The 19539-nt window shown below is 34.3% G+C and overlaps 1 protein-coding gene across 4 annotated transcripts; it reads right to left on the reverse strand.

The window, feature by feature from the left end:
• Positions 1 to 10499: 10499 nt before the first annotated feature.
• On the reverse strand, positions 10500 to 18979 carry LOC142611018 (uncharacterized). 4 transcript variants are annotated; one of them, XM_075783015.1, is made up of 7 exons: positions 18873 to 18979; positions 18572 to 18643; positions 17067 to 17165; positions 15215 to 15391; positions 13129 to 13227; positions 12746 to 12988; positions 10500 to 11153 (listed from the first exon to the last, which is right to left on the reverse strand). In XM_075783015.1, the coding sequence occupies exons 3-7, from the start codon at positions 17133 to 17135 to the stop codon at positions 10719 to 10721; spliced, it is 1023 nt and encodes a 340-aa protein (XP_075639130.1). In that variant the 5' UTR covers positions 17136 to 17165; positions 18572 to 18643; positions 18873 to 18979; the 3' UTR covers positions 10500 to 10718. The 4 variants fall into 4 exon arrangements, with proteins under 4 accessions (XP_075639130.1, XP_075639132.1, XP_075639131.1 ...); XM_075783017.1 differs by having other exon boundaries at positions 18593 to 18643; positions 18873 to 18975; XM_075783016.1 differs by lacking the exon at positions 18873 to 18979 and adding an exon at positions 18759 to 18790.
• Between the last annotated feature and the right edge of the window lie 560 nt (positions 18980 to 19539).

The raw sequence follows: 19539 nt of genomic DNA on the forward strand, positions 1-19539 counted from the left end.
AAAAACAGGGCATCGAGGATCTCAGGCTTCTAGCATGCATTGTTCGGATTAATGAGTTCACTGACTCTCATATCAGCATCCAAGAATAGTCTAGGAGACATCACTCTGTGCGTGGATGCTGTGGGTAACCATTTATCTCCCCACACCCGTATATGCTCACCATTTCCCACCCTCCACCGTAGACCCTCCTTGACAATATTTTGAGTAGACAGAAGGCTACGCCAAGTATAAGATAAGTTATTTCCAAGCGTTGCGTTTTTGAAATCACACCGGGGAAAGTACTTGGCCTTGAGCACTCGAAACACCAAGGAATTTTGTCCAGTTTGAAGCCGCCACCCTTGTTTTGCTAACAGAGCCAAGTTGAATTGCTTGAGCTGTTTAAAACCCAAGCCTCCATTAGATTTTGGTGCACACATCTTCTTCCAATTAAGCCATGCTATCTTTCATTCTTCTTTCTTCTGCCCCTACCATAAATTCTGAACCATATTCGTTAATTCTTCGCAAAAGAGAGTCAGGGAGCTTAAAACAGCTCATAGTGTACGTAGGAATGGATTGGGCAACAACTTTTAATAATATTTCCTTCCCTGCTTTGGATAGCATTTTCTCTTTCCATCCTGCCAATTTCTTGCCCATTTTCTCCTTTATATCATTAAAAGTATTCTTCTTTCCCCTTCCCACAAGAGATGGTAGTCCAAGGTACTTCTCATGCTGCTTTATCACCTGTGCCCCAAACCTACTCTTAATCTCCTCTTGCACGTCCCTTGATGTGTTGGAACTGAAGAACAAAGATGCTTTTGCTCTATTCAACTGTTGACTTGAAGCTTGCTCATAAACTTGTAAAATTCTCCGCAAAGACTCATATTTAGCAATAGCTGCCTTGCAGAAAATCAAGCTATTATCAACAAAGAAAAAATGGGAAAGCTTTGGCCCTCCACGACAAACTGCAATACCATCTAGTTGACCCCTTCCCACCGCCTGTTGAATAAGAGTAGAAAGTTCCTTTGCACACAACAAAAAAAGGTAAGGTGATAAAGGGTCTCCTTGGTGGTTTCCCCTTGAGGGTGTAATATGACCTGTGGGCTTTCCATTTATTTTTATGGAATATGTGACAGATGAGACACAAAGCATGATTAAGCTTCTCCATTTTGAGTCAAACCCCAATCTGTCCATAATTTTATCCAAACGCCTCCACTCCACCCTATCGTACGCTTTACTCATATCAAGTTTCAGAGCCATCTCACCAACTTTCCCTCCTTTCTTCATACTAATATGGTGCATAGTCTCAAAATCCAACAAAACATTGTCAGTTATGGGTCTACCATGCACAAAGACACTTTGCCTGTCACTAATAATGGAAGGTAATATCTTTTTCAACCTATTTGCTATAGCTTTTGATGCAATTTTGTAAACTACATTGCATAGGCTAATAGGTTTAAAATCAGTAATTTTTTTTAGGCTCTTGTATTTTAGGAATAAGCACAATATGAGTATCATTGAAATTGGGAGGAACAATATGCAGGTTAAGAAAGTCTAATACCATCTTTGTGACTACTTCTCCACATGTAAGCCAAAAGTGTTGGAAGAAAAGTGGAGGCATGCCATCAAGACCCGGGGCCTTTAAGGGATATATTTGCTTTAGAGCACGTCTACACTCATCTGTAGTAAAATCACCTACCAACACGTGGTTCATGGCTACACTCACTTTTGGCTGAACTGCTTGGATCAATTCTGTGAAGTCAGACAGGTTGCTTGAAGTAAACAAAGCCTCATAATACTCCAGTGCTATTTCCTCAACCCTTTTTTCATCTGTTTGCCATACGTCCTCTACATCCAACAGTCCTTCTATGAGATTCTTCCTTTGTCTGGTTGAAGCTTTAGCATGGAAAAAGGAAGTATTCCTATCTCCCATTTGAAACCAATTCAATCTAGATCTTTGCCGCCACATGGAATCCTCCTTTCCCATTTGAATATAACTAATTTAGTTACAATATTAGCCTGCTATACATGGTGAAGGGGTAATTATTAGGTACTCTCGGAGTACTATAAATGCGTACTCCCTCCCTTCATGTGAGAGGGAGGAGTACGCATTTAAAGAAATAGATTTATTTCGATATTTTAGTGATTGTTGACACATCAATTTATAAACCCTAAAATCAATATATCACTATTTTTTTCCCTTTGTTATTCTATCATAATGTATATTTTATACTATTATTTAAGGGGCTTCCCATGTTTGGATTCCTCATTTTTTCAGTTCAAAAATGCTCCTATACCCTTATGTTTAAATAGAGATAAAACTAAAGGACAATCTGGTAAAAATGCAACTCTCACTTCCACTAAAATATTGCCTAAAAAATAGGATCATTTTCCTATTAATTTTCAAATTACTTTATCCACTTATAAATTATATTTTCAAAATAAAAATTATATATATATAAAATAAAAAAACACAGTTTTTTTCTACAAAATAAGACCACTAAAAAAAAAAAGAGGTGCTACGTCCACAACATTTTTACAACATTTTCAAAACAAATCATAGGTGATTAGTTGTTATTGGTTCAAAATTGAACCTAACACTAAGATTATCTTTTTGCCCCAACAATAACAACCAGTAACAACCTGCCACTTAGGATTTGTTGTGAAAATGTTGTGGACATATTATTTCTCAAAAAAAAAAAAAACTCATTGCATGTGCTTTGCGCGTGTGATGAATTAGTTTAATTTAATGATCCTTTCTGTTGCCATATATTCATCAACATATAGATTTGAAGTTCTTAGAGATAGACATAAAAATAAGGTAGTAGGTTTTGCTTAAAAAAGGGGGGTAAGCATACGAATAATGTTAACGATGGCGAAGGCAATAGAACTTACTATGAAAATTTAAAATGCAGACTTAAGCTAGGCTCTCATAGCCAGCAGCATATATATAATCATCACAATTCAAAACGTAGTTACACTATGGCACAAAATAGCTCTCACAGCCCTTCAATTATAAGCTGAGGTCATGGACATTGGGTATAATATATGTGCAATAGATTCCTTAATGAATTTTACAATCTAAATCTCATTCAATTTGAACAATTGCTACTTATACCCACCATCAACATTCTCAACAAAGAGGATTTAAGCATCACTATGTTACGTTCTATTTCTGTTAATTCGTTTAGACCCATGTATACTTAGATTGTTTAACCTAATTAATTAACCAAGTTGTTACTTAGGTTTATTATTCAAATCTAGGTTAAACACATACAATAATATCACTAAATGCGGAAAAGTAAAGAAGATAGTGATATGATGACCCAGAAAAATCAATGAAACCAACAGTTTTAAGGTGAAAAACCAGGGGAGGATTTAACTTAAATTATCCTCAAGACAACAAATTCACTATGATAGAATGGAAGTTTTACAATAGATTTTTTCCTAATCTAAAGCTACCTCTTGTAGTACTTACTCAAGTGACCACATGCAGCTCCGAATCCACAGACTCTTCTATCTAAATTTGCTAAATACAAACACCCACGTTTCTAACTTTGAGATCGCACTCAAGACTTTAAATTATCAGCTATGTATGATCTTGTGTGCGGCAACTTATCTCCACCAGTTCTTGTATATGGATCTTCTTTCCCATAGAGGCTTGTTGAGTTAGAAAGCTATAACAACCTCACAAATCTCACAGGAGTAACTCACAAGACTTCCAAGAATTATCGAAATGTATTTAGGGTTTGCCTTTTATACTAGGTAGTGTTGGACACAAACCCTAAACAATTTCGCGGGCTTTGGACCTTAATAAAATTCTACAAAATATGATCTTTAATCAGTTGAGCCTTGCAGATTCTGAATTCTTTTTTCTGCAGCTTGATTGTTCTTGAATCTTGACTTGAATCATCATGAACAACATCTAACACTTAAACTAGATAGGTTTTTGTTCTTGGTTTGCCAACTTACATAAAATTAGAACTTAAAAATTTATTCCTAAATATTTAGAACCTAACAATCTCCCCCTTTGCAATTTGTGAAAAAACATACATAAACATGAATTGCTCAATTCAAGAACTAACCCAATACATGTTATTTCCCTACTAAAATTCAATCAAAATCTACTATCTATAAGTTGCAAGAATAGGCAGCAGCATGATGAAAGAATTAACTTGTAAATTCCTAAAATACTAGAAAAAACCATAAATGCATGTGTGGAAAATACAGTATAAAATATAATTTAAACTTAATTTCACAAAGCAAACTAAACAAAAAATTTCCAAGAGAATAATCATTGTATCAATAAGAATAATCATAGTTTGTGAAACAAGTACATAACCAAAAAAAAAAAGGAAAAAAAAGAAAAACAGAAACAACTCCCCCTAAATACAAAAGTTGCTCTCCCCTTAAGTACAAGAGTTCACACATCTACTCTCCCTTTTTGTTACGCATTGCCAAAGGCATCCATCAAGAATCCGAGAGTGGAGAAGGTGGTACATGCAGCAAATTCAGCTCTCAAGGCAGCTACATCTAATATAAGGTCATCTAATAACTGTCCATGAGCTACCTGAGTCATCATAAGTGTCTTCATCATTTCACTGAGAGAAGGAGGGGATCTAGAAGGACCAGCAACATCAGCATCCAAATTAGCATCAGCATTAAACTCATCATCATCATTAGGAATAGTAGCTGTGGGGTCAATAGGTACATCCTTAGCTGTAGACTCTACTCTCATTCTCTTTGTTGTACTAGCACTTGGTTCAATAGTTTTCTTCTATGCAAAACGCTATTTGAGGAAGGTCGCTCCTATAGGTACAGTGAGATGGACCAACTCTAGGGAAAGAAAACACTCTAACTCTAAGTAGTCTAAGATCCTATAGATAAAGACTAGAAAGAATAGACGTTTCCTAGATTTGTTCCTATGTACCTCAATGATGGTTTGAATATAGAGAGATGGAAATCAAATGGAACCATCGCTGATGAGAGCATACAAAAAGATACACTTATCTATAGGAATGGCATGCACATGAGAAATAGGAAAGATGTTATGACATGCTATCCTAAACAACAAAGAGTTAACCTCAGTTAACTCACAAGAATGGAATCTAGGACAGTTCTTCTACAGAGAAGAGACATGACATCATCCATGGAATGAGACTCAGTGTATGGGTAAGTAGGTCTCTGAACAAGAGGCACTGAAAGAGCTTCAAATACTATCTATTTATTAATCTGAAATTCTGCACCTCGAAGCCAAGTAGTGACCATCAGATGAAGTAGAATGCGTAGATAGATTCGAGTAGAATTTTCTAATCAAGGCATTTAGAGCGGGCATAAGATCGGAACACACAAAGGTAACTAGCTCCTAGACTCTAGATTGTGTTTGACCTAGACTCATCTAGGTTAATCTTCCTTTCACTTCAGATAGACTTCTACTTAACTAATGTCTCAAACTTTTGAGCATTTTGGAGAGTACAAAACCTAATTTGATCAAAATCCTCGTCAGCTTTAGAAGTTGACCCTACAACTCTTTTGGCTTTTGTTTTGATGTTTCTAGATTTCTAAAGGGCAATTTCTAAGATCTAAAGAGAGAGGAAAACAAAACAAAAACACAAAATCAAGGGCAAACTGCATTAGAAAGAGAGATGAACAAGATATATATGCAATCTTTAAAATCTGCATGATGCATGAAGCATAGAGTCAAATGATGCATGAACTAATGCATTGAGGTGTTCAAATTTTCACAATTTTGAAAAATTAACTCAGAAAATCAAGTTTAATGAAAAATCCCCAATTTATGAAGAACATAAACCCTAATTTTTAAAAAACACACAAATTGTCAAATTAATTATCACAACGAGTTTAAAACATGTTGTAATTAAACAATTAATCAATAGCAATGGTCAATTTTACCCAATTTTACTCAATTGAACTAAATCCCTAAATTTCTCAAGAACACATGAACCCTAATTTCAAATTTTTTTCACAATCCATGAAAAAATTCAAATTAAAGCAGAGGAATCATGTATACATCATATATAGACAAAAACCCAATGATCATTTTAAAGCAAAACACTCAAAAATTTTTAAAAAAACCCCCCCAAAATTTCTCAAGTTTGAAAATTTCATAAATTTGAATAATCTATGCATGAAATGTATGTAATTTGATCAAAAAGAAAGGATAAAAGAGTCATACCTAATGTGTAGAAGAAAACCCATGAAGTTTTGACTTGAAAAAGACAAAAGAAGAAGAAGAAAGAATTGTTCTAAGAAGGGATTGAGAGAAATGGAAGAAAAGAAAAGAATAGGACAAAAACTTATTTGTCAAACCCTTAAAAATTTGAAATTTCCGATTTTCAATCGGTCAAGAGGAATCAAATAGCAATCGAAAGGGTGTTTTAAAAATTTTCAATTGATTGAAGAGCAATTGAATAGGAATCGAGAGAGACAGAGACTTTTGGCTTAAAAACTGAACATTTTCGATTGGTCTAGAATTAACTTCAATCAATCGAACTAGTGAAAAAATTTTGAGATTTGAAAAACGTAAAATTTTTGCAGGAAACAACTGAAAACCAATTTTTATGATATGTAATGCACATGAACACTTCCAGAAGTCTCCATAAGCATTTTTTTCTCAAATTTTCCCAAAAGAGGCAAATCTCAATTGATTTAAAAACTTTAAAAACTCTTTTCTTCAAATTCAACTCTAACCAAAGAAAAAGTATTAAACATCACATTATGAGTAACTAGAGATGGCCAGATTAGTCAACGCACAGTCATATGTATAGAATTTAGCATTGATTTGCATATAGTGTGTAACTAGGACGTGTACAAAGTACAAAAAAAGGAGATATGTAGATAGTAATTAAACAAAGTTTCTACATCATCAATCACATTGGTTTGAAAGTGACTATGACCTAAAGAGTTACATCATATAACTCTCACATCTCCTAGAAAACATGCTTGCAATCATATAAAAACATTTTGACTCATTTTGCCTTTTCCTTTTCTTTTAATTCTTTTTTCTTTTGAGCACAATTAAAGAACTCATGCGTAGGCATATAGAAGATAGAAAAGAAATACCCTTGTTACACATTTTTTTAATAACACCTTGTTTTATCTTGCTATGCAAGTGCTGCACCTTACCGATCATGACTTTTATGATTTGCATATAGGTGTTCATGATTGACGAGTAACAATGGTGAGATGATTATATATGCCTTTCTCCTAGGATTTTTTAGTCCTTACGATGAAAAATATGTGACATCAAAATCAACACTGTTTGTTCAAAGTCTATAAACAACTCACACAATTAAGCACTACATAGTACAAACTAGCAAAGTGCAAAAAGTAGCTCATCAAAGCTAAGTAAGGTACACAAACATGAAATATAAATTTCATTGATCAACCTTAATTACACACTTAGTGGTGTGCAATACAAAATTTATTATTTTCTATTTTTTAATTAAAAAAAAAAAACTTAAAGACATCCTAAACAACCCTAGAATGAAATGCAGAATATAAAATCCTAAATAAAAACATTTTGTCCAAAGGATCGAGAGTTCAAGCATGAGGACCATGTCAAATAGACTTATTTATGTTGAGTCTTTTGCATCCACACTTTCTTAGATGGAGACCTGAAGTTGGAGTTTTTACACACACGAGATTGTTGACCTACTCCAGTATTGGAATAGAGGCTGAGAGCTTTTACCAATTCATGAATAATTGTCATGAAATATTGTGCTTCTGGCACAAACACTGTTGGTTTAGTTGCTAGCTTGCAACTTAAAGCCCAACTCCACCACAGAAGTGACAAAACCATTGAGGCTTATGCTGTTTCTTACCTACAGGATGAGTAGGTTTCTTGGGTTTGGTGTCACTTAGATCTACCCTAATTTTCCTCTTAGCTAGGACTTTTTCCTTATAAATCCTAATTTCAGGTTTAGGCATAGATACAGGAGGAATAGACTTGGTGGGAGTCACCATAGAAGACAAACCACTCTTAAAATAGCCTAAACCAATCTTATCAGATGCAGATTTTTGAACACTAAGCATGTTATCAAGTTTAAAACTAGAAGTCCTATCAATTTGTTCTCTAGCAACAAGAAATTTAGATTCTAAACTTTTAACTTTTAACTTTTTCAATCAAGGACGTGTTCTCAATCTTAACAGCAGTTATAAGTTCATTAGCATCAAACAATTTGGCCAAAAGATTTTTCTTTTCATGTTCAAGAGTGTCTATCTTTTTCAATCCTAGGTCAACATTCACTACATCTTTTGTTGTAATCTTGTATAGCTTGTTGTAAGCCTCTTGCAAGTTAGCATTCTCAAAGAGTTCCCCATTAGAAGGGTTCTCCTCAACAAATTCAAGTCCATCAACTACAATAGTAGTAGTGAAAGTCATGAAATTTTCTTCTTGATCACTTTCAGACTCATGACCAAATTCTTCATCATCATTAAGAGTAACAACCATAGTTTTACCCTTTAATTTCAAGTATGTGGGACATTCAGACCTTACATGTCCATACCCTTGACAACCAAAACATTGTTGGCCTAAAGAATTGTTAGAAGATTGAACAACTTTATCATTGAATTTTTTAGAAAAGTTGTTTTTAGTTGATTCATTCTTCTTCACATTCTTAGGGTCAACACTATTTTGATTTCTTGCCCTTCTATTATTGTTTCTCAAAAAATTTTGGAAATTTTTGGCAAGGTAAGCAATCTTTGTAGATGTGATCTCATCATTAAACTCACAATCATCTATATCATCTACAGATTTCAAGGCCATAAATTTTGACTTGTTAGTCTTGGGTAGGTCAGACTCATAAGATTGAAGGGATCCTACAAGTTTATCAACATGGATGATGTCCACATCCTTGCTCTCAATTATGGCAATGACTTTGGGTCTAAAGTCTTCAATCAAAGATCTTAAGATTTTCCTGACTATCTTAGGCTGCTTATATACTTCACTTAGATTAAAAAACAGAGTTTACTATGTCATTCAGTTCGGCATAAAACTCATCAAAACTCTCATCATTTGTCATTCTAATGCTCTCAAATCTAGAAGTCAACTGTAGCAGTTTATTAATTTTTACCATCTTGGTGCCTTCATGCACAATTTGCAGGATATTCCAAGCAGTATGGGCTATCTCCACATTAGAAATCTTTTTGAATTCTTCTATAGAAATAGCATTGAATTTCGCATTCATAGCCTTACTATTAAAGTTAGCTGATTCCCTTTGAGCATCAGTCCATTAAGCCATAGGAGTGGCAGGTCTTTCCCAACTAGTTTCCACAGGCATCCACACCCTCTCATCCAGAGATTTCAGGAAGGCTTTCATCCTCACTTTCTAGTAGGCATAGTTATTCCCATCAAAGTGGGGAGGGATCACTAGTGAGTGACCACGTTTCATGACAATAGGGGTCAAGGATCAACTGAAGGTAAAACTACCTAATTAAGAGCTAACCTGCTTTGATACCACTTGTTAATTTGTTTAGACCCCTGTATACTTAGATTGTTTAACCTAATTAATTAACCAAGTTGTTACTTAGGTTTATTATTCAAATCTAGGTTAAACACATACAATCATTTAGCTAAGTGTAGAGAAGTAAAGAAGACAGCAATATGATGATCTAAGAAAACCAATGAAACCAATAGTTTCAAGGTAAAAAATTTGAGGAGGATTTGACCTAAACTATCCCCAAGACAACAAATTCACTATGATAGAATGAAGTTTTACAATAGATTTTTCCCTAAATCTAAAGATACCTCTTGTAGTATTTACTCACATGATCACACAAAGCTTCGAATCCATGGACTCTTCTATCTAAATTTGCTGAATACAAACACCCACATTTGTGACTTTGAGATTCCACTCAAAGTTTTAAATCATCAGCTATATATGATCTTGTATGCAACAACTTATCTCCACCAATTCTTGTATTTCTTTCTGATAGAGGCTTGTTGAGTTAGAAGATTACGGAAACCTCACAAATCTCACAAGAATAACTCACAAGACTTTCAAGAACTATTGAAACGTATTTAGGGTTTTCCTTTTATACTAGGTAGTGTTGGACACAAACCTTAAACGTTTTTGCAGGCTTTGGGCTTGAATAAAATTCTGCAGAATATGATCTTCAATCTGTCGAGCCTATCTTTCGATCAGTTGAGCCTTGCGAATTCTGAATTCTTCTTTCTGCAGTTTAACTATTCTTGAATCTTGACTTAAATCAGCATGAGCAATGTCTAAAGCTTAAACTAGACATGTTTTTGTTCTCGGTTTGCCAACTAACATAAAATTATAACCTAAACATTTATTCATAAATATTTAGGACCTAACAATTTCATTAAAGAGACCAATTTTCTTCCCCCCTCCTCCTAATAATCTTCGCATGGCAGGATGAAGGAACTTTCAATAAAGTATGATTTTTGTGCAAGACCTCATGATCTATACCAGTCTAGCAATTATCTTAATGTTAATCAATACTTCCTGCATTTCAAATTAATATAGAGCAAGCTAGAATACACTTCAAAAATTGAATATGTATTATAAAACATCATTATTCTTAGCCTTACATAGCCGCTTGTAACTGTACAAAGAAAAAAAAAAAGTGAAATATCTTACTGCAGTACTTGCTTTCGGACTGCGAAAATAAAATATCACTGAATTTTGGATTCATGCTACCATTCTATTTAGGAGTAATCATATAAGTTAGAATTTGATAGAAAAAAATTGCAAATATTAATTACTAATTGGCTGCTTCAAGGCATCATCATTTGCAACATCTTTGCAGCTAGATGGCTGGCCTTGTATTTTCTCATCAACATCCTCCAAGTTCGAAGAAGCTGCTTCATCACCAGATGACGAACCCACTTCATCAGAGGCCTCACAACCATGATCAGAAACCAATGAGTCTGATTGCAGTGATTCGGTCAAAATAGATGGTAAAGAAGGAGATGATGAACCAGGGTTAATCAAGTCAGCAATTTTCTTGTCGTCTTCCCTCATTCTTTGAGCATAAGCTTGGTAGTTAAACTCATCTGAGTTTCGCCCACCAAATGCTGATTCCAATTTGTCAAGGTCGAAGAACTCTTCCATTATCTTCAGGCTCTCAGGGTTGGAGTAGACAAACTTCACTTTCTTGAAGGTTTTGGGCTCAATAAAAGGTTTTACCATCTATTTCAAAGGAAAATTCATTAGTTTTTTAAATTTCATGCAGTAAAGTAAGTTGATGATAGTGAAATCCAAATGATGGCTTTCTTTAGAAATCAAGTTAAGCGTAGGAAACGAAGAAGTAAAAAATTTATTAAATCATTATAAATACAAGAAGCATACAAATAGTACATTTGAAAATGTAAAAAGGAATTCATGGTCTAGAATTCCAAGGGAAAAGATAATAATAAAAATCATGGACACCACTATAAGCTCACATCCAGTCATACAAGTTAGATAACATATATATTTTTTTTAACCTCAAGAGTATAAAGCTCAACACCATTGAAATAGATATTCCTCCCCCCCTATTGATCCACATTAGAAAGAGAAAGTTGTGATACACCAAGCTATGCTTTAAATTGCCCAAACGATCCTTTCCAACCAAAGTACAAATTAATTACAGAAGACAAAAGTCGCAACTCATGAGAATCTAACCAATGAAATAGAATATATCAGCTGTTTCTTCACTGAAGTTACACATACAACACCAGTTCACTAAAGTCAACCTTATAGGTTCTAAGTTCTAACAACCAGTCATAAGCAATCAAATGCAACTAGAGAAAAGACCTGTGGACCACTACAAAAGCTTGTGTCATATAAAAAATTACCAACAAATCCTTGACTTCTACAATTTTTTAAAATATTCAAATAAACAAAACCAGCAAAAAACTGATAACCTGTCTGCAATGCTTTAAATGTTTTGCACAAGGTTCATTGTCCCCTTGATAAACTTTACCATGATGCACCAATTTGCACACAAGGAGCATCTTTACAGTTTCTCTTAGCAATAATGCGGGAAAAAGCTACTTATACAGCTAAGCAAAGAAATCATATTCTCAACTCTCTATCATTGAGAGCTCAAGTAAATCTTGGATTCGAAGTCTCTTCTTTCCTAACCGTTCCATGTAAATTTCAACCAGTTGATCCTTATCCTCTTCAAATGTTAAACAAAATGTTATAAACAAACCTGACAATCATCCCACCCAAAAATTTGAGAACCATAATAAATTATGCCATACCTACTTGAAAGTTATTTTCCTGATTTCATTATCGCATTACTAGAAATAAGATCGTCCTCCAACCAGTTGCAAACTATAATATCTTTTCACTTTTCCACTGAATAAATAAAACTACTCTTCCTACAAATGCTCATGCTAATGCCATACTCACATATTATCTTTTAGCTTATAAATCAGAAGACTTTCCTCTAACAATCCGGTACTTAGTTCAGTATTGTTTCTTAAATAAAAAAAATAAAAAAATTAGAGTATGTACATATACATGAAAACTAACCCATTGCTTTATTTCTGATATGGTAAGGAATTTCTCTTAAGCTTGACAATCATTAAGAACCACAAAAGTTGAAGTAAAAAACAAACTCATGTATATAATAAATACATAAGAGTCTAGAATTTTCCCTTTTTGCATGGTAAATAGATGAAAAGAGTCAGATGTTCAGCTTTCAATATAAACATATAGCTAGGACCGACAACTTAGAAGCAATAAATATTTACGTGAAATGATAAAACAAAAGGAGGTAGATCATGACATACCGTCCAAAAAGACTCAAATATTTTTGGTGGATTATAGAGAATTCCAAGTCCCAGTCTCTCGGGGTAAAAATCCTGCAGTATATGAGCTGTTTCCCGAGTCACCTTCACTGATATGCTTGATGTTTTCCACCCTTGAAAATCAATTAGCCACACCATCTGCTCCTGACCTGAGTTCAGGCTTTTTATGGCATTTTCCATACAATAAACCAGGTACCTGATCTGCCCACTTGCTGAGTTTGTATTCTGACATGGTAAAAGAAAAAGGTGCAATCAAATTGAACAAGATACATTCAACCGTAGAGACCAAAATGAGAAAGAAAAAGAGAAACATCAACAACACTAACGCAGATGTCTGAGAATTCTTGTCATGCTATTTAAACTACCTGACAACCAGGTCGCATGACAAGAACAGTCCTCCCAAGCTTGTCAAAGTAATTAGCTCTGTATATTTTTCCTGTCTCAGCTTCATGAGCAACATCCTCCTAAAAGCATTAAAAATACCACCTCCAGTAAGCACATAATGGGCAACAAAGCTTATATACTATTCTAATTTGCAAGTGCATCTGGGAGAGTAACACTAGTACATAAGTGGCATCGCTCTATCACTCACAACATATTAGGTAAAATCAAACTCTAAAATGGATGAAGCACAAAAATGAAGAAAAAAAAAATACAGAGTTACAAATTCTTACTTAAAGTACATGCCAAATTCACCCCCCTCCCCCCCCCCCCCCCCAAATTAAATAAAGAAATAAAAACAATTCTTTCAGCAATTTGTCCAAATCATACCATCTGCCCCTTGATGTGGTCATAACCGAAGAAGCTTGAACACGTGATATTGACACAGACACAACATGACATGGATATGGCAATTCTTAAGAAATTAGGACACAACACTGTGTGGAGATACCACCATTAATAAATATATTTTTGGGTATAGTTTGTTTATTTATATGCATATTTTATGTTTACTTTAAAATTTCAAAAATAAATATCATAATCTTACAAAACATATCTAAAATCAAAGAAATTTTTTTAAATATTTTTTTTTCTCCCAACACAATGAGGACACGCATGTAGGAGTGTCCTTAGTATGTCAGATGTGTACACATGTTTAATACAAACACAATGGAGATTTTGGAGTGTTAGTGCTTCTTAGGTCATAACTCATCAACATTTAGAGGAGCAAAGCTGTAGGGGATGGAGACATGGAGTAAAAGGTGTCCAATTTGGGAGTTGCGTTTCCATTCAGCTGATTCCAAGCAAGCTTAGGTGTTGATTCCTGGGTTTCTATCAAGCTTAGTGCTAATTCCAAACAGCCCTAGATACTGAATTCTACGTTCTATTTTTCTATTTCAAGCAAACCCTAGGTGCTGATTCCTAACTTCCATCCCTTTGTTTTATTCTTCCTTTATTTTTTCAAATGTAAGCCTCCTCTAGAACTTACTGTCCTGCATCAAATCCAATACCAAATCTTCTTGTTCTACATCAAATTTGGTATCTGAGCATACATCAATCCATTAGCCTCCTCTCTCCGACACCAACAATGAAGACATCATTACCAAAAAATATGACATCAGCCACTTTAGAGTTTATTGTCCTGCATCAAATTTGGTATCAAAGCAAACATTGATCCATTACTCACCTCTCTCTGACACCACCAACCAGGACAACATCACCAACAACAATGATATGATATAAGCCAATTTAAACCCATGGCCAAAAACCTGAAATCACCCCAAGCTACCCAGATCTCACCACCCTGGTCACCCTTTCAGCCCCAAACCTCAACCACAACAACAATCAAACCACCACATTCCACCTTGAATGAGAATAGAACAATCCAGGAAAAAGGGAAAAGGACTGTCATAATCATTAAGTGAGGATAGATTCAGTGTGCACAGCCTCCATGTGAACTCAGTCATCAAAAACCACAAACAATACCCCACAGCCACCAGGTCCCAATTTCCAGCCCAAGCATTGCTGAAACCAAAATCCACACAACCCTACATTCACCAAATCCACCCAATAGAAGCATCATGAGCTCAATTGTGAAAGCCCCATCAGGAAACCCAAGCTGCTATCCCTAAGTACTAGTCCCCAAGCCACCTCCCCCTGACACTCCACATGCAATGCCAAACACCATCCAAAACCATTTACTTATACACCAGAATGAAAAATGAGAGGGAGGGAAGGACAGGGAAGGGGCAACCCTACTGAACTGCTCCTACTAATTTAGTTATGACAAGTAGCAGTTGGCAAGATATGCGCATGCTTATTCCTATAAGGGAGTGAAGAGTCTCCTCATAACAAATTTATAAAACTCAGTTGGATCTTATAGCATTTTTTTTGGATGTATAATAATCTGTTTTAGTGTTTAAAGATGATGCATAAGTTTTTAAGATAGAGTGGATGATATGTAAATGTACCCTTTAAACCAAAACAGAAAATTATAGAACACATGAATACCCATCGGATCTTCTCTGGCTTGTACTCGAGCCTCCATTTCAAGGTTTCTTTCAACATCTTCACTGCCTTCTTTGTATTCCAGTTTCGAGCTCTAAGAAACCTCAATATTGATGCATCCGAACACAGAGTTGGAAACTTATCAGCAATAGGACCAATCAATTTTCTGATTTCATTGATCTGAAGGAGAAAGAGAAACAATTATTTCTGACTTCAACTATTCCCTCACAAAATATTTTTTCTCACCAATTCATTTATCATGCTAAGACATTATTTCTACCCACCTGTGTTGTGAAAGAGAAATTGAAGTCCATGATGCAACATTTGAAATTCAATTTAAGCACAAACAAACATATATGAGCTAATTATAAGGAAGGAGGCATAATAAAAAAATTCTTGAAAACAATCTTCAATCTTTCCTAGCATTGATCTGATTTAGAAATTTGCAAGTGAGACAAGATGACTTATATTTCTTATCCGAATTTTCTTTATAAAAAGAAACATTGGCCAGACAATGGAACATAATGTTTGGCCAAAACTTAATCTTAGCACAAAAACCTAGATGGTCTAGGCAATCATTATTCCTTGCATAGGAGTCAGTTTTGGGAAAACTAGAATGCCTTGCCTCCAGCAGCCATTGACAGCCTACCAGATATGCAAGGTAATGGTTTTTGTGTCTGAATTGTTTAACATTTCTAAACTAAGATAGGTTATCTATGTGTGAAATTACAAGATCAATTCAGGATGAGGTCCATGTTGACTGTTGTATGCCTTTCGCAAATGATATCATTTTAGTAGATGATACTAAAATGGGAGTTCAGGCTAAGTTGGAAGTTTGGAGGGAATTTTTAGACTTTAGAAGTTTTAAACTAAGTAGGACTAAAAATGAGTTTATGGAGAGTGTAAGTTTGATAAAATAAAAACTAGGAATGGAGGGTTAGTAAAAATTGATAGTCAAGAGAGGTCAAAGAATGACTACTTTTGGTGTGTGTGTGTGTGTGTATAATTTTCTTTTAATATCAATAATCCATAAGGATAAGGAGATGGAAGATGTAGCTTATAGAAAAGAACAGAGTGGGTAAAGTGGAGAAGTGCATTAGAAGTATTGAGTGATTGTGGAATACCTTCTAAGAAGGAAAATTCTATGGGGTTGCTATAAAACTAACTATGTTCTATGATACAAAATGTTGGGTTGTTAGAAAGCAACATAAGCACAAGATGAATGTAGCTGAAATGAGAAGATTAAATGGTTGAGTGGGAATACTAGGAAAGATAACATAAAGAATGAAGTTCTTTGTTCAAAGATAAGGGTGCCTCTTATTGGTGAAACGATAAGGGAGAGTTGCTTAAGATGGTTGGCGATGTGCAATGGAGACCAATTAGAGCACTTATGAGAATTTCAAGTTGGGAAGGGAGAAGAGGCAGAGGGATACTGAATGGCCAACTCTCACAAACCAAATAATCACATTAGGAAGAAAACTGCAGACCAAGAAGCTAATCACAAATGAAACACTCATGGAACAAGATAAACATGCATGGCCATGACAACATGAAACTCAGCCATATTGTCTAATCCTGAACTAAGGAGGGCTTAATCTACTGACAATAGTTTAATATATTAAACCAGTTGAGACATAGTTATGGCTATATCCATTAGACACCAAGAAGCAACACTGTGGTTAAACTGCCCCAAATTTTGTTTTTGATTCCCAAGTGTGATATGTAAAAGCTTAATGGAGAGATTTGCATTTTTGCAGTGATGTCCACTATTCACTGCTCCAACAGCAAGTTTCCAATTCATGAGTACTACAGCAGAGTAAACAATAATAAATTGAAAATTAGAGTCAAATAATACCTTGGCATGCTGTTCTTCGGGAGACAATGTTTTCTCAGTTAAACTTCCCCGCCACTTTTTGGAAGACATCTTTTCAAATTTCAATGAGTCCACAGAAGGCTGAAAGAATTTTAGAGAATCAAATCAACTGCACATCTGTTTTATTTTTTATGGCTTGTAATGGCAAGGTTAATAACAAAATATATATCGTGTTCATAGACTGAAGTGAACAAAATTTGTAATTTACAAAATTCAACATCACTTCAGTGATGATGGAATGCATCACCAAACTAATTTTCCTCATTAAATAGACCTATTACGAAATGAAAAAAAAAAATCTATAATTATTAAGAAATTCAACATCAGTAATCATGGGTCACCACCAAATTATTTGTCCTCACTAAATAGATTTAATACAAGACAATTAGCATGCATGCCTGGTTCTTCAGAAATAAAATACAACGGGATGAAACTAATAACATTTCCAGTATACATACCAAAAAATGATCTCAACATATTTAAAAAATTTTCGCCCAGGTTTTATGTTCTGTTGACAGAATAGATTCGTAGGGCCATTTTATACAAGACTTGGACTCAAAGAGAAAGGAAAAGCTAAAGATTCACCAGTCTTAATTTCACCAGTAAAATGTAAAGATTAAAGTGCAAGGTGCCTGGGTTCTAGATAGGAAAAACTTGAAAATCTCATGTTGTATGTCAAAGAGAAAGCAAAAGGTGAAACAATTTAAATCTTAAAATAGATAGATATCATCAAATTAAAAGAGATTCTTTATAACAAGGAAGCGTGATTACTTAGAAACAATAGGTGCGAGAAAAATGAGACACGCATACTTTATTATTCACTATTCTAAGGAACTTATTATTGTCTTTATTAATTTTATTTGTATGTAGTTGACTAGAATTTATATTAAAACAAAGCCAGGAAGTACAGCAACTCAGTGGCAAGACAAATCTCTAGCAAGCATCCCAAAGCTGCTTTGAGAGGATAAATTTTGCATAAAAGAATACAGTTTCTAAAACAAAGAAAAGTACCAAATGTTACAGGCCAAAACTGCATTTTCTGAGAATCATAGAACTATACTATATATATATATATCAAATTAATCAATATGGGAAGGAACCACTCTTTGTTCAATGTATCCAATCCAATCCAATCCATCTAGCTCTAGACTTGACTTGCATCAATTCAAGATGCAAAAGGGTCTTCTATTCTATACCATTATCAAATTCAAATTAATATAGGAAGCACAGACGGCGCCGGTGCCGTACCCGGTGTTTGTTTCATGTTATAATTTAGCAAATTGTACCTAAACATAACATGCTTCCTAGGTTATATATATATATAAATTAATGCTTCTTAGAAACCTCCGCCGATCAATTGATTCTGTTCTGTTCTATATCAAATTTTAGGAAAAAAGCAACATCCTAATTCCTAAATATAAATTTAGGACAGACACAGGAAAACATGAATTTAAACCATAATTCATTCATTCTAATAACTGACTTACTTAGTTTTTAGTGACTGTTACCTCTTGCTGTTGCTCAACGACAATTTGCCACGAACGAACACCGTTTATTTTCTAAATAAAAAAACACACACACACACACACAGAATTTTAGATTCTACAAATAAAAGAACATAAATAAAATTGAAAAAACAGAGAAAGAGAGAGAGATGTAAATAAAAATGGTTACGTGAAGAATTAGAATTAGAGAGTTAATTAATTGTAGACAGTAGAAAGAGAGAGGTAGGTGGAGTAATAATAATAAATAATCAATCGAAAAATATCTAAATTAATGAGGGAATACCCAAAATCCGCCGCTGATTTATTTGAATCCAGAAAAAAAAAAAAAAAAAAATTCAGAGGCTCATTTTTTTTTTAATTTTAAGTTGTAATGAGGGTTTTAATTGTGATTATGATTGTGGGGTTTGTTTTGACCAGAAAGTGTAGGAAAAAAACCAAGGGTAGGCTTAGACGAGAAAGCGGGTATAGGAGAGGGACAGGTGTGGCTGAGGCAGCTATTACTCACCAATCACAGTAGATTATTTTTAATTTGTTTGTTTTCTTGTTTCACACGTAATTTCCTTCGCTCCAATCCCGTTATCCGTACTTTTCCCTGCTACCACCATTATTTACATATTTTTTGGTTACGACTTAGAACGTTGTAAGAGGTCAAAGTTATGGTTTCACATGATCCTACTAGACAATTTGCGATAAAAGTTTTGAACTCTGTTCAGGCCTTAACATTTTTCTTTCTCTAATAACTAAAAATGTTCAAACTTTTATAAAATAAGAGAAATGTTAACAAATTTTCTAAGATATTTGATAGTGAACTATTTTATAAAATAATTTATAAAAAAAAATTAATGTTTTGACAGTTTTTTTAATTTTTTAGTTTGTTAACAATTATTCTAATAATACTTGTTAATATAACCATTAAAAAATATCCACATTCAATTAGGGAAAGAATGATG

This window comes from Castanea sativa, chromosome 9 (assembly GCF_040712315.1).
Source record: "Castanea sativa cultivar Marrone di Chiusa Pesio chromosome 9, ASM4071231v1".
NCBI lineage: Eukaryota > Viridiplantae > Streptophyta > Magnoliopsida > Fagales > Fagaceae > Castanea > Castanea sativa.

What these genes read in the sequence shown, in the direction of transcription:
- LOC142611018 (XM_075783015.1), bottom strand. Translation starts at nt 17,135, where the DNA reads ATGTCTTCCAAAAAGTGGCGGGGAAGTTTAACTGAGAAAACATTGTCT. An exon ending in CCGAAGAACAGCATGCCAAG is followed by an intron (nt 15,392 to 17,066) that starts GTATTATTTGAC and finishes TTTCTCCTTCAG; the next exon opens with ATCAATGAAATCAGAAAATT. An exon ending in TATTTGAGTCTTTTTGGACG is followed by an intron (nt 11,154 to 12,745) that starts GTATGTCATGAT and finishes CCTTTGAAATAG; the next exon opens with ATGGTAAAACCTTTTATTGA.